The sequence below is a fragment of the Rhinichthys klamathensis genome, unplaced genomic scaffold (assembly GCF_029890125.1).
Source record: "Rhinichthys klamathensis goyatoka isolate OS25496 unplaced genomic scaffold, OSU_Roscu_1.1 h1tg000244l_1, whole genome shotgun sequence".
Taxonomy (NCBI): Eukaryota; Metazoa; Chordata; class Actinopteri; order Cypriniformes; family Leuciscidae; genus Rhinichthys; species Rhinichthys klamathensis.
Genome location: NW_026606766.1, coordinates 990,117 through 1,002,824, shown reverse-complemented (window position 1 = coordinate 1,002,824; position 12,708 = coordinate 990,117). Strand labels below are relative to the sequence as shown.

At 37.4% G+C, this 12,708-nt stretch overlaps 1 protein-coding gene across 18 annotated transcripts in view; it reads right to left on the bottom strand.

The window, feature by feature from the left end:
* The window catches only part of ptprfa (protein tyrosine phosphatase receptor type Fa), a 260,132-nt gene that overhangs the window by 51,054 nt on the left and 196,370 nt on the right, over nucleotides 1-12,708 (bottom strand). For all 18 annotated transcript variants that reach the window (XM_056266079.1, XM_056266086.1, XM_056266081.1 and 15 more), the window contains 4 exons: nucleotides 9,972-10,089; nucleotides 8,264-8,845; nucleotides 2,776-2,873; nucleotides 2,420-2,676 (listed from right to left, as the gene is read on the bottom strand). In XM_056266079.1, coding sequence (XP_056122054.1) covers nucleotides 2,420-2,676; nucleotides 2,776-2,873; nucleotides 8,264-8,845; nucleotides 9,972-10,089 — 1,055 coding nt within the window. The remainder of the gene's footprint in view (nucleotides 1-2,419; nucleotides 2,677-2,775; nucleotides 2,874-8,263; nucleotides 8,846-9,971; nucleotides 10,090-12,708) is intronic.

Below are 12,708 nucleotides of genomic sequence, written 5' to 3'. Positions count from 1 at the left end.
CATGGACATGTTTGATTGGATTTGTGAAGTGTTTTGTGACGGCCGTGTGCAGCCCGTGGCTCATTCAATGACTGAAACAAACACTTGAATCCCATGATGATTAACAGCTGAGTAATTCCCACACTCATGCCAGGACTGAGCAAGAGCATTGTTTGATATGTGTAATGTCTATAATGTCTGATGTAACTGCCTCTAACAATCTCGCTTTGGCTTTGATGAGGAAATATGTCTGGTGATTTCTAATGAAAGGATTTGGGAGCTGTCTTTGGTCAGAACCGATCCCGCGGGCAGAGTGGGTATTTTCAGCGTTCAGCCTGCTCTGACTGCACTGCATTACGGCAAATCCGGCTCGCTGCAGTGAACTAAACCCATGTGAGCTGGGATGGGAAGTGCCTCAGTCTCACTTAAGCACAACAGTGTAATATTTGCTCAAAGAGGAACAGGATTCTTGCATTTATGTGCGCTGGCTGACCTCTGAGACTCCAGCAAACATCTCCTTGAGAGCCAACATGTCTCATCTTTGGGTTGTTTTAAAGTCCCCCTGTGGTGAAAATCCAGCTTTTAATGTAGTTTTTATGTCTATGTGGTGTTTTTAATGAGCTTTAAGACAAACCATGTGCAAACTCATAAGTCGACAGCATTGCTGAGTATTTTCTCCTTAAAACTGCAGTGAACCAAAGACAGTCTCAAAAACACGGTTTGAAATCGCTGGTGTTTCTGACGTCACAAACGACCTTGTGACCAATCAGGTCAACGTGTGATCGTCAATGAGTGGAGGCGGGGCTCATTTGCATATTCAATGGTCCATGTATACTAAATGAGGCTATTTTAAGGCATGAAGATTTTTTTTCAAGGAAAGAATGTTTAAATATGACATTTCGGAGATCAAAGATGAGTTTTAAGGGATACAATGATTGACTGAAGGGGGACTTTAAGATAAACATTGAGGAATATAGCACTGATGCTGTGCTCGAGTGCTGTAGACTGCAGTAAAGATAATGCTTGCTTTTACTTTGGTGTGAAATGTCAGTCAATGCAAAAGTTGACATCACTTTCTTTTTTATAATTATTTTTTTTCTGTTTATTGTCAAAGCACTAAACGTAGCTCATATCGTGATGCACGGCGTGTAAGAACTATCTCGGCTTTTACTGATCATTAGTTAGCGATGCATTTTTTAACAGAGGGCGTCATTTTGTAAGGGGAAAACAAATGCTGCTTTTCATAGTAACCCATTTATTCCCACTGGGGGGAAATAAAAAGACATTTACACAACAGTTTGATATTTTTATAAAGAATAGCATGTTATTTTTGCAAATGAAATGAAGCGAAAACAAATCTGCCAACTAAGTGAAAAAAAAAACAAGCTAAAAAACTGCAAGCAAACTCAATGACGAGATGAAATGGAAACCTGGGGAATCACTAATCGACCACAGCAGAATTTATTTAGCAGATTTAATTACAGGTTAAATACATATCAATCATCATCAGCGCAATGCAATGTATCATGTTGATAATTGCACTAGAGAAAAATAAACACTATATGTGTTGAAAGTGGTCGGAGTGCAGAGTTGTAATGTATTTCAGTGCTTTTCTACATCTCATATTTATTTATGTATTCATAGCCTAGCAATGTCCGATATTGTATTGAAACTCATCAACTCTTCACTCAGACATGTGATAAAAAAACTGAAAACATGTTATTCCCCATTCTACATGACTACACAATAATATTAATAATTGTTATTCTAAAATTACGTTATTTTATTAGTATTAACATTGCAAAAATGAAAAAAAAACCAATATTACTCCCAAGATTATTTTTTTTTTGGTCAATATCGCACACCCCTTATAACACTATCATGACCACAGAAGTGTTGACGGCTGCACAAGATTCAATGATGATTTTATCAGGGCATTTCTCTGATTGTTTCTGTTTCTGACAAGTAATTTGTTGAGGTCAGTTTGTAAAGAAAGACTATACACGCCTGCGCACATATATATTCAAACGCACATTCCTATAGACTAAACACATAATACGCATGTGCATGGCGTAATTTTTTATCACAGTTTTGCGTTTTTGAAGTTTGCGCAGAGATAACTTTTCCCCCCCAACATGTTTCAATGCTTGAACCTATTTCAAGGTTTGCGTTCTCGAGCCACCGGACACTGTGGTTGTGCGGATGAGCGGCCGGAGCGCGCTAAGGGTTTATAACTAATAAGTTAATAACTAATGATCTTTGCAACGGAAATTAATCAATCAAAACTAACTTTAGCTGGACAATAACTTTATTCTAGAGCTGCTGTAAAGCCAAAACAATCTCTGTAACTGTAATCTCCTATTATCACTGTAAAGCTGCTTTGAAACAATCTATATTGTTAAAAGCGCTATGTAAATGAAGTTGACTTGACTTGACTGACCTGACGAGGGCGCTGTTGTGCACTTTGGGCAGTGTGATGGTGAGTTTGCCGCCCTCCTCTTGGTCTTGTTTCTGGTGGGCCGGTTTGCTGGTGAACAGGTCCGGGGCGGTGCGTATGGAGACCTGCTGTTGTAGTCCACCAGCGCTGTTCCCTCGGCTCATCAACACGAAGGAGTAATCGGTGTCCGGCTGCAAACGCGTGATCAACTTTCTCTTCAGGTCGCCCTGAACCTCAACGCTCTGCTGGTTATACAGGATCTGGCACAGGGAGGGCACATGTTAAATCCATCACACAATGAGACTCATTTTACACTGCATTTTCTACTTCACAACTGTGGAATGACAGGGAAAAGGCACCTTGAAAGGCACTTGGGACTTGTAGGTTTCCGGCACCTCCCATGTGAGCAGGACAGAGGTCTTCATCACAGCTTTCACACCAAAGTTTTTAGTGAACTCTGTAGAGGAGGTGAGAATAAGAGAGTTACTGCATGTCACAGACTCCTCACCCCATCTCTTTTCAGACCGGCTCAGTGATTGGCAGAGGAAACGCATCACTGCACTGATTAACATGCAGTTTGAGACTGATAACGCCTTCATCTCAAACCACACATCAAAAATCAAAGCCGACTATCTGCTCTCTGCATGTGTTTTATGCTATAGGGAAGCTGAGGAGTCAGAGCGCAGAGAAATGAAAGAGACGCCATCTCAGCAGACATATTTAAAGGCATAGTTCATCAAAATCGAATTGTTTCATTGTTTCATCACAAATACGCCCGTCACAATCATGATTTTTTTTGCGATGACGATTATTTGCACAAGTATTTGCGATGACTTATTTAATTGTCTCTTTTGCTCTTGTCACAATGTAAGCCTTATATTATAATTTTTTAATTTTATTGGTAACCAACTAAATAGGTCAATATGTTTTTCTTGATAATATAATATAATATAATATAATATAATATAATATAATATAATATAATATAATATAATATAATATAATATAATATAAGAAAAAGTGAAATTCTAAGCACCAAGAATGTTTGGCATGACGCAAATGTTAAATAACAATAAAATCGGAGAGTTTTTCGACCATTAATTTAACCCTTATTTAATATCTCAAATAATTGTGATTAGATCAAATAACCACAATCTGACAATTCATTGCCTAGTTGCAAACCCGTATAACAATATTCTGTGAAGCACAAAAGGAAATGAAAATGGATGTTGTTGAGCTCCAGAAATAACACAAAGGTAGTCCATATGTTCCATGGAAGACAGAAAATCGTACAAGTTTGGGAACGACATAAGGGTGAAGTAACCCTTTAATGTTTCTAGCATAAGATGAGCCATATGTAAAGTTTTGCAGCGACTGCAATTCACAAGCCATACGTCTCCAACCATCTGCTCTGTGTGAGAGTTTTTCAATGAACGTGTGTACGAGACAAACCGACAAACAGAAAAATGGCTGAAACGTAATGACTGCCTCGAGCTTTTTGCAAAACAAAGGACCTAATATGACAATCACAAAACACTTTACTAGCATAACGTTACACATTTTTTAGCAGAAACTGAGTGTTGAGTGGAAAATGTTTTTGGGTGGGAACTGACATCATCCATCAGTATTTGATCGCACTGAATCAAATCTTGTCTGAGTTAACTCATGATTGTGTCCTAACAGATGCGGCTGTCCACAGAATCATGCGACAAGGCATTTTTTCAGCCGCTTGGCTCTATTTTTATCACACAGCACTGAGTGTCTCCTCCCACAGTGGAATCTCACTGGACCAAACCATTAGCAAACACAGAATCTCTCTAATATCTCAGATGGTTTTCCGAACAGCAATGAGATTAAATGGGGATGTTTTTTTCTTAAATCTCCTGCTTTTCAGATTTTTCTCCTTAGAAAAAAACTCTCTAGCACCATAAAAAACACTTTCATTTCTTAAAATGAAAAATAAACGGTAACGCTTCCTTTTACAGCACAGTACTTACGTGTACTTACAGTGTACTTACCTAGAAAGTACTGGCTAATATAAGGTAAGTACATGGGTTTAGGGGTAGGTTCAGGGTTAGTAGTTATTACCCAGTAATTATAATTACTATAATAAGTACATAGTAAGTACATGGGTAACAGGACTGTAAAAGGAATAAACATTAACTGAAAAAAAATACAATTTATTTTATTATTAATTTTTTTCAGTAGGTATCCAAGGCAAAAATTCTAAAATTCTAAAAAATATGATTTAATTTAATTTAACTTAAATAAAATTTCATTCAAAATATTAACAAAAACTATTATAGCACATAAATCATACTAAAATAACAAATTCTCACAAGATCAAATGATGTCAACAATCTGCGACTATTTTAATTCTCCAAATGAAGACATCTGAGACAAAGATGATTCATAAATGAAACATAACTAATCCTTACAATAATCTCCTGAGATTTGCGAGAGCAGTTTCTGAGCAATAACGGTTGTCTCTGGTAAATACGACTTTGATTTGAATTCCAATTTTATTTCCTTAATGATTCCATTAACAATTCTTTTAGAACTTTTGAGGGAGCGACTTCTGATTTGTGAGTCTCTTTGACTAATTCATTAATCGAATAAACCAGCTCATAAGAGTTATTCATTCCTGAATTCAGTCTTTTTTTCTCATCACATTCAATTCAGACTGCACAATTCAAACTCACAGCTCAACTAAAACACTCATTTTTTGTTATGATGCTATAGATTCAGTAGTGGCACAGTATCACCTCGGAACAGCAGTGCAAGAGTACAGGTGACACTCGAAAAATTAGAATATCGTGCAAAAGTTATAATATTGATGATTAAAGTTGATTAAACTTACAGCTTATGAAAACCCCAAATTCAAAATCTCAGAAAATTAGAATATTACATGAAATCAATAAAAAAAAGGATTTTAAATACAGAAATGTCAACCCTCTGAAAAGTATAATCATGCATTATGTATATAGTTATATACTAAATATATTAGTTTCACCTTTTAATTTGAATTACTGAAATAGATTAACTCTTGCACGATATTCCAATTTTTCGAGTTTCAGCTGTATTTCAGAGCAGTTTCATCTACATTGGTGGACGAATGCAGATGCTCAAGAAATAGAGCTTGAGTGATCGAATGGAGTTCAAGCGTATAGTTCAGGCAGACGACTGATCGCTAAACAATGTCAGCTGCAGTGGTGGAATGTAACGAACAGTGGTGGAGGAAGTACTGAATCTCAGTACTTAAGTAAAAGTACAAATAACCAGAGACATATTTACTTTAGTGAAAGTAGAAGGATCACAATGACAACCCTACTTAAGTAAAAAGTAAAAAGTACCTGATTTTAAATGTACTTTAAGTATTAAAAGTAAAAGTACTTGCATAACAATTTATTCTCTTAATGTCTATATTCTAATGATTAATAAAACAGTTAATTCTAACTCATTCAACCTAATACTTTTGTCACCATTTCTGAACAAGCATGCAATTAGGCAATATAGCCTACACATCAAGCTTACTATATACCCTTACTATATACGGTATATATATATATATATATATAAACACATATTATGTTAAAACGCCGTATATGACGGCGTTTGCTGTAAACGCGATTCATTTATGGCGTAATTCTGAACCTCTTGGCTTGCCATACTAATCCTAACCAAACGTATAGTACACACGCACCCCACATCACTACTAAACCTACCAATGCGTTTCCTATGCATGTAAAAACTAATTTTCGCGTATAAATTGCACGATAAACACACTGTGTGCTATATAGACGCATTTAGTGTGACCGGGTTATTATATCTATGGCAGCCAAACTTCACTGGTGAGACAGAAATGTGCGATGAACGGACGGTCAGGATTACGTTTTGGCAGGGGAAATACTGATCAGAAAATTTAACGAAAATGTAACAGAGATTTGTAGAAATGTAGTGGAGTAGAAAGTATAATAATTGCTGCGAAATGTAACGAAGTAAAAGTAAAAAGTAGGCACTATTTATTCTACTTAAGTAAAGTACAGATACGTGAAAAATTTACTTAAGTAAAGTAACGAAGTATTTGTACTTCGTTACATTCCACCACTGGTAACGAAGTACAAATACTTAGTTAATTTACTTAAGTAAATTTTTCACATATCTTTACTTTACTTAAGTAGAATCAATAGTGCATACTTATTACTTTTACTTCGTTACATTTTGCAGCAATTATTATACTTTCTACTCCACTACATTTCTACAACGTTCTGTACATTTTCATAACTGATGAGAGACAACCAGTGGGAGTCGGAGGATCTTTGATGAATGGAAAGACAAAGGCTGCAGCCTGGCACAAGCTTGGGGGTCCTTGGGAGACTTCTAATTCAGGAATATTAAGGCCAACCCGGTCACGCAGTGTGTTTATCGTGCAATTTATACGCGGAAATTTGTTTTTACGTGCATTTGATACGCATGGGTAGGTTTAGTAGTGGTGTGGGGTGTGTGTGTAGCCGATTATACGTTTGGTTAGGATTAGTATGGCAAGCCAAGAGGTTCAGAATTACGCCATAAATTAATCGCGTTTACAGCCAAACCCCGTCAAATTAAGCTTGATGTGTATATTGCCTAATTGCAAGCTTGTTCAGAAATGGTGACAAAAACTTTAAAAATAACGGCTTTTCCATCATTATTGAACATCATTATAGGATTATTAGGTTGAATGAGTTAGGATGAACTGTTTTATTAATCATTAGAATAAAGACATTAAGAGAATAAATTGTTATGCAAGTACTTTTACTTTTAATACTTAAAGTACATTTAAAATCAGGTACTTTTTACTTTTTACTTAAGTAGGGTTGTCATTGTGATCCTTCTACTTTCACTAAAGTAAATATGTCTCTGGTTATTTGTACTTTTACTTAAGTACTGAGATTCAGTACTTCCTCCACCACTATTATTACACTAGTATTTAAGCTCATTCAACGAATGCTCCGCACAGACATTTACACCCACCTCCACCTCCACCTCCTAGCATCTTCATAATAGAGCATTGGATTCTGTATAGAAACTCTATTGTATCTCCTTCTGTAACATATGCTAAGAAACATTTGGTTACCCAAAGGGGTAACACTTTACTTGAAGGGGTGTGCATAAGACTGACATGACACCTTCATAATTAATTGTCAAACTTAAGAAACCACTTAACTTCATGGGTTAGCATTACATTAAACTGTCATGTGGTTGGTTTTGACATTGGCTGTCATGAGGCCATTATAACATTTTAATGACAAATTCAAATTGTACCAATGTAGTTGAGGTCAAGAAAAATATTCATGACACAGTTATAATGCCTCATGACAGCCAATGTCAAAACCAACCACATGCCAGTTTAATGTAATGTTAACCCATGAAGCTAAGTGGTTTCTTAAGTTTGATAATTAATCGGCTATGTCATGTTTATGACATATTTATGACAATATATGTTGTCTTGGTAATGTCAAGTTGTCATGACAAAGACACTGACAGGTTATGATGTATTGGTTTATGTCAAGTTGTCATAACAAAGACATCTCAAACAATGTCATATTTGCATTCAAAATGTCATAATTGAGCGAATGACACTTAATGACAGTTGTCATAAACATGCATGAAACCTCCTTCATATTCATGACATGTGATTATGAAGGTGTCATGTCAGTCTTATGCACACCCCTTCAAGTAAAGTGTTACCGCCTAAGCCTCTCGCCAAATCCAAAGATTGTCAATAAATGTAATTCTCAAAGTGGTCCTGACTGAACTGATAATGAATATGGACGTCAGTCCGAGCACTTTAAGTTATTAACTCACCAGGCATGGAGGTAGACATGGTTCTGCTCTGGATGCTGGGGCTTATCGGACCTCCACCTTTCCCCGTGAACGCCCTCACTCTGATGTCATAGGTGGTGTCCGGTTGCAGACCCTGGATGGTCATTTGTGTCTCGGCGGTACCATTGGTCTGGTTCTGAAGGCTGTTGATGTCACGGTACACCACCACGTAGCGTACGATTTTCCCGTTCCTCTCGGGCAGAGGCGGGGGGTCCCAGGCCAGTTTGGTGGTGGTGGTGGTCAGGCCCACGACTCTGAGGTTTTGTGGGTAACTGCTGGGAACATCATCCGGGGTGCTGATCTCTTTACTGTACTCCTCTCCGTTTCCCGCACGGTTCTTGGCACAGAGCTTGAAAATGTAGGTGGCGCCCTTGTGCAGGCCGGTGACGGTGAAGTGGTCGTCGCTGCGTCTGAAGTCACGGCTGGTGTAGTTCTCCTCCTCTTCCCGCTTGTAGCGCAGTCTGTAGCCCATCAGTTCTCCCACCATCTCTTTAGGAGGCTGCCACTGGATCAGAGCTGTGTTCCCGATGGTGGTGCTAATGATCATGGTGGGCTTGCCTGGAACTGAGATGCGAGATATCCGTCAGATTATTTGTCATTTTGACAGTCATGGCTAATACTAGAGTAAACACAGCTTTATTTCAGTATGGTATTTTGATGTAGGGCTGCGTGAGAAATAAAATAGAGATTACGGTATGACAGCGTTTCAGCGTCTCAGATTGTTTTTTTTTATTTACTGTGAATCAAGCCACACTTAGATGCCGAAACCAGTGTTATTTTAGTATCATTGATATAGTATTCAATTTCAGCTAATATTTTATTTTATGTTCTGTTTTCATTTTATATTGGTGAAGCGTTCTAGCAATATATGTATTTATTTGCCGGCAAACAACCCAAATAATAGCTTAATGGTTTAACATTTGAAAATGAAACAAATATTTGAGTAATGAATTGAATTTTTTATTATTTTCATAATTTTTCTTTTACATTTTACAATAATAGTCAAATATTGCTTATTTTGTTTAATATTTGTATTTAAATAATAAGATTAAAATTATTATATTATATACAGTGAAAATATGACCTATGAAAACTTTTTCATTTATTTTCTTCGTTCACTTCTGGTTACTGAAAGTACTGTTCACCCCTAAAAGGCATATTCATTTATTTTTTATTTTTTTATTTTTCTGTGCAGATTCACTCTCCAACAAAATTACCCCAATCATTCTAAAAGTCATCTGGTGAAAATGTCTTTATTTATTCATTTCGTAATATATATATATATATATATCTATATATATATATTGCGAAATGAATAATATATATCACTATATCACAATATATACATATTTTTTCCAATATTGCACAGCCCATTTTTGGTGTAAAGTATGGTCACCCTGATTCATTTTGTAAGGCACCACATTGATAAATCCTCTCTTACCCTAGAAAAAGAATGATGCGAATGAATCTCGACTTCTATATAATCTACCGCCCCTCAGCCAGATTGTTCAGATGATGAAATGGGTGTAAAGCTGAAAATACAGCTATAGTGATAGTGGAGGTCGCTGTGAGGTCATCGTGGGCTGGAGGTGTGTGGTGTAACTTTTTACCTCTGAAAATACTAAATGCACTTAAACTCTAAACTTTCAATGAACTCTTAATCTGTGAGTGGAATAAAACACACACTCACCCGCCCCAGTCGTGGTCACTACTTTGGCTTTGCTCCGTGCTCCGTCTCCTTTAGTGGTATACGCCGCCACAGTAACAGAATATGTCGTTTCAGGGAACAGGCCGGTGATGATGGCCTCCTGAGAAAAAGAGAGAGAAAGAGAGAGAGAGAGAGAGAGAGAGAGAGAGAGAGAGAGAGAGAGAGAGAGAGAGAGAGAGAGAGAGAGAGAGAGAGAGAGAGAGAGAAGAGAGAGAGAGAGAGAGAGAGAGAGAGAGAGAGAGAGAGAGAGAGAGAGAGAGAGAGAGAGAGAGAAAGAGTTAATTGATGGCAAGCAGAGACATATTGTACGGTTGGTCCTTTTTCATCGTTCAGCATGCTGTCAAATTTCTGACATGTCTGTTTAATATTGTTGAAGTGCATTTCAAGGTTTTCATTAAACTTTAAGCATTCAGTCAGGACATGCAGCTTTGTCTCAATTTTGAGTCTACCTGGTCAAGGTGCTTTTCAGTTTCCTATCAGTCACATGTTTTTCCTTGAGTTTTACTTTATCTGGGGTTTAAAGGATGATATAATCCTGGTCAATAAGTTGTAAAATGCTTTCAGAACTGCTCTCTTTGTGTCTTTATAACTCAAGGATAATGGACAAATCCTGTTCTTCATACCGCACTCGTTCTGCAAGCAAAGTGTTTCAAATATTATCAGCTGATTTCATTTTGAATCAATGCAAGCTTTTTAAAGCACAAAAGGCTCTTCTATATTTACTTTGAGTTCATTCACTGCAGTGCTGAAGGAGCCTGTGGAAGTGCTTTTAAAGACTAAATTATTACAGCATGATGAATGTGTGATGCGGTTGGTGCCTAATGTGAATTTGATTTTATTCCCTAAGATCTAGATCATTTTTGGAAGGTCATAATTCAATTTTTTTTCGTTTTATTCATTTTTACAACCAGTTCTGCCTGTTTGCCAGCACTACTCTTGTAGATCTAGTTTGACCTGACAGACTCGAGCTGGTACATTTGATAAAACAAGCACAGAAAAACCCATCAGAGTGTCTAAATATTGTCATCTCAACCAAAACTGGGGAAAACGGATGCAGGGATTTTGTTTCCATGAGTGTGTGGAGAAGCTGCTTGAGTCTGGAAGAACAGCAGGAGGTCGCGAATCAGCCGCCAAAACGGCTTCTAAAGTTTCCTTCTATTGAAGATAGACATGTGACATATTGCAGTCTGCATTTTCATGGGGAACTTTAGCATCGCAAAAAAAGAGAAAACATTTTTTGGAACAAGTAAAAGATTTTACATTCTTAGTAGATGTTTGTAGTACAGAAAACCCACCTGTTCAAGCTCACGTACATACAGACATAATTGACTTTGAAATTATTAAATGCTTAAAGATTGAATAATTTCCCAATTGCTTGTGCATATGATGTTCATAATGAAACTATGACTCCTTGTGAACAGACCAGCTGAAAAAAGTATCCTCATCCAAACGACAAAAGTTTTTTTCTTACTGTAAACATAATACATTCTTAAAGTCAATATGAATATATATATATTTTTTACATGTAATTCACACTTTTCACAATCCAGATGGATAAAATCGCATACTACCCATTTTCTCTCATGGGAAAATTAAGTTTCTCTTGGAAGTATATCACCTGAACGCGTTTTCGCCCATTTTTTTGGGCAAACGTGAACTGAACGTATGTATTACTGCCTGATGAACGTTACTGTGTGTGAACGCGTTCATTCTGGTGTCTGTGAACGCACGCTCTCTCAGTTTAACTTCGTTCAATAGGGTGCCAGATTTCTATAGAGCCTTCCAGGCGAAAACCCGGCTAAAACACACGTAAACAGGCCTTAATATGTAGCGAAAAAACACCCAATCTGGCAACACCAGCCACCAGTGTCGCACCGCGGCCGCCGCATGCGTCATCAAGACATAACGCAGCATGTAGTCGACAAAGCAGCGAGGAGGTGTCGTATCGTATGATCAGTTTTAAGACAAGGTCGGTGAGGATGGGAAAAATCTTACATTTTTGTGCAAACCACCGATAAAATAATTGCTGTCTGTGGTTGTGGCAATAAAAAAGAAAAAAATAGCTCGGTGCAACATATGGAAAAAAAGAACTATGAACTATAGTTAATTTTTTGGAACCGTGAACTTAGTTCAAAATTGTGAAGTATGAACTATGAACTGAACTAGTTCATTTTAAAATTTGTGAACTGAACTTTTAACTAGTTCATGTAGAAAGTGAACTTTCCCAACACTGTATATCACCATAAGAAAAATACAGTTGATTTCCACATTGACTTAAATTATCAGTTCACAGCTAGCCATACAATTGCAGACTCTCTCGCGGGAGAGCAGAAGAAAATGTGAACATGTGAATCATCTAAAGCTTTTAAATGCTAGTTAAAATCTGCAGGGTGGCAGGGATCCCTCTCTCTCCTGTTTTGAGTAGTCTGTCTTATCTCTAGCATGTGTTTGGGAGAGTCATTGGGTCCTGAAAAGTGGGAAGACTTCAACATTTCACATTAAGGCATGATGGATAGGCTGCCTGTGGCAACACAGAGTTTACTAGAGCCGACCACCATTGAGAGAGACGCCGCTTTATCTGTTTAGAGTGATATCACTGTCACGACTCATTAATAAAGAAGAAATGGAAACACAGAGAGATGGAAAGGGCTGCACAGGGAGACACAGACAGACCCACATACAGACGGAGAGGTTTAACAGGGCATAGCTGCACATGACA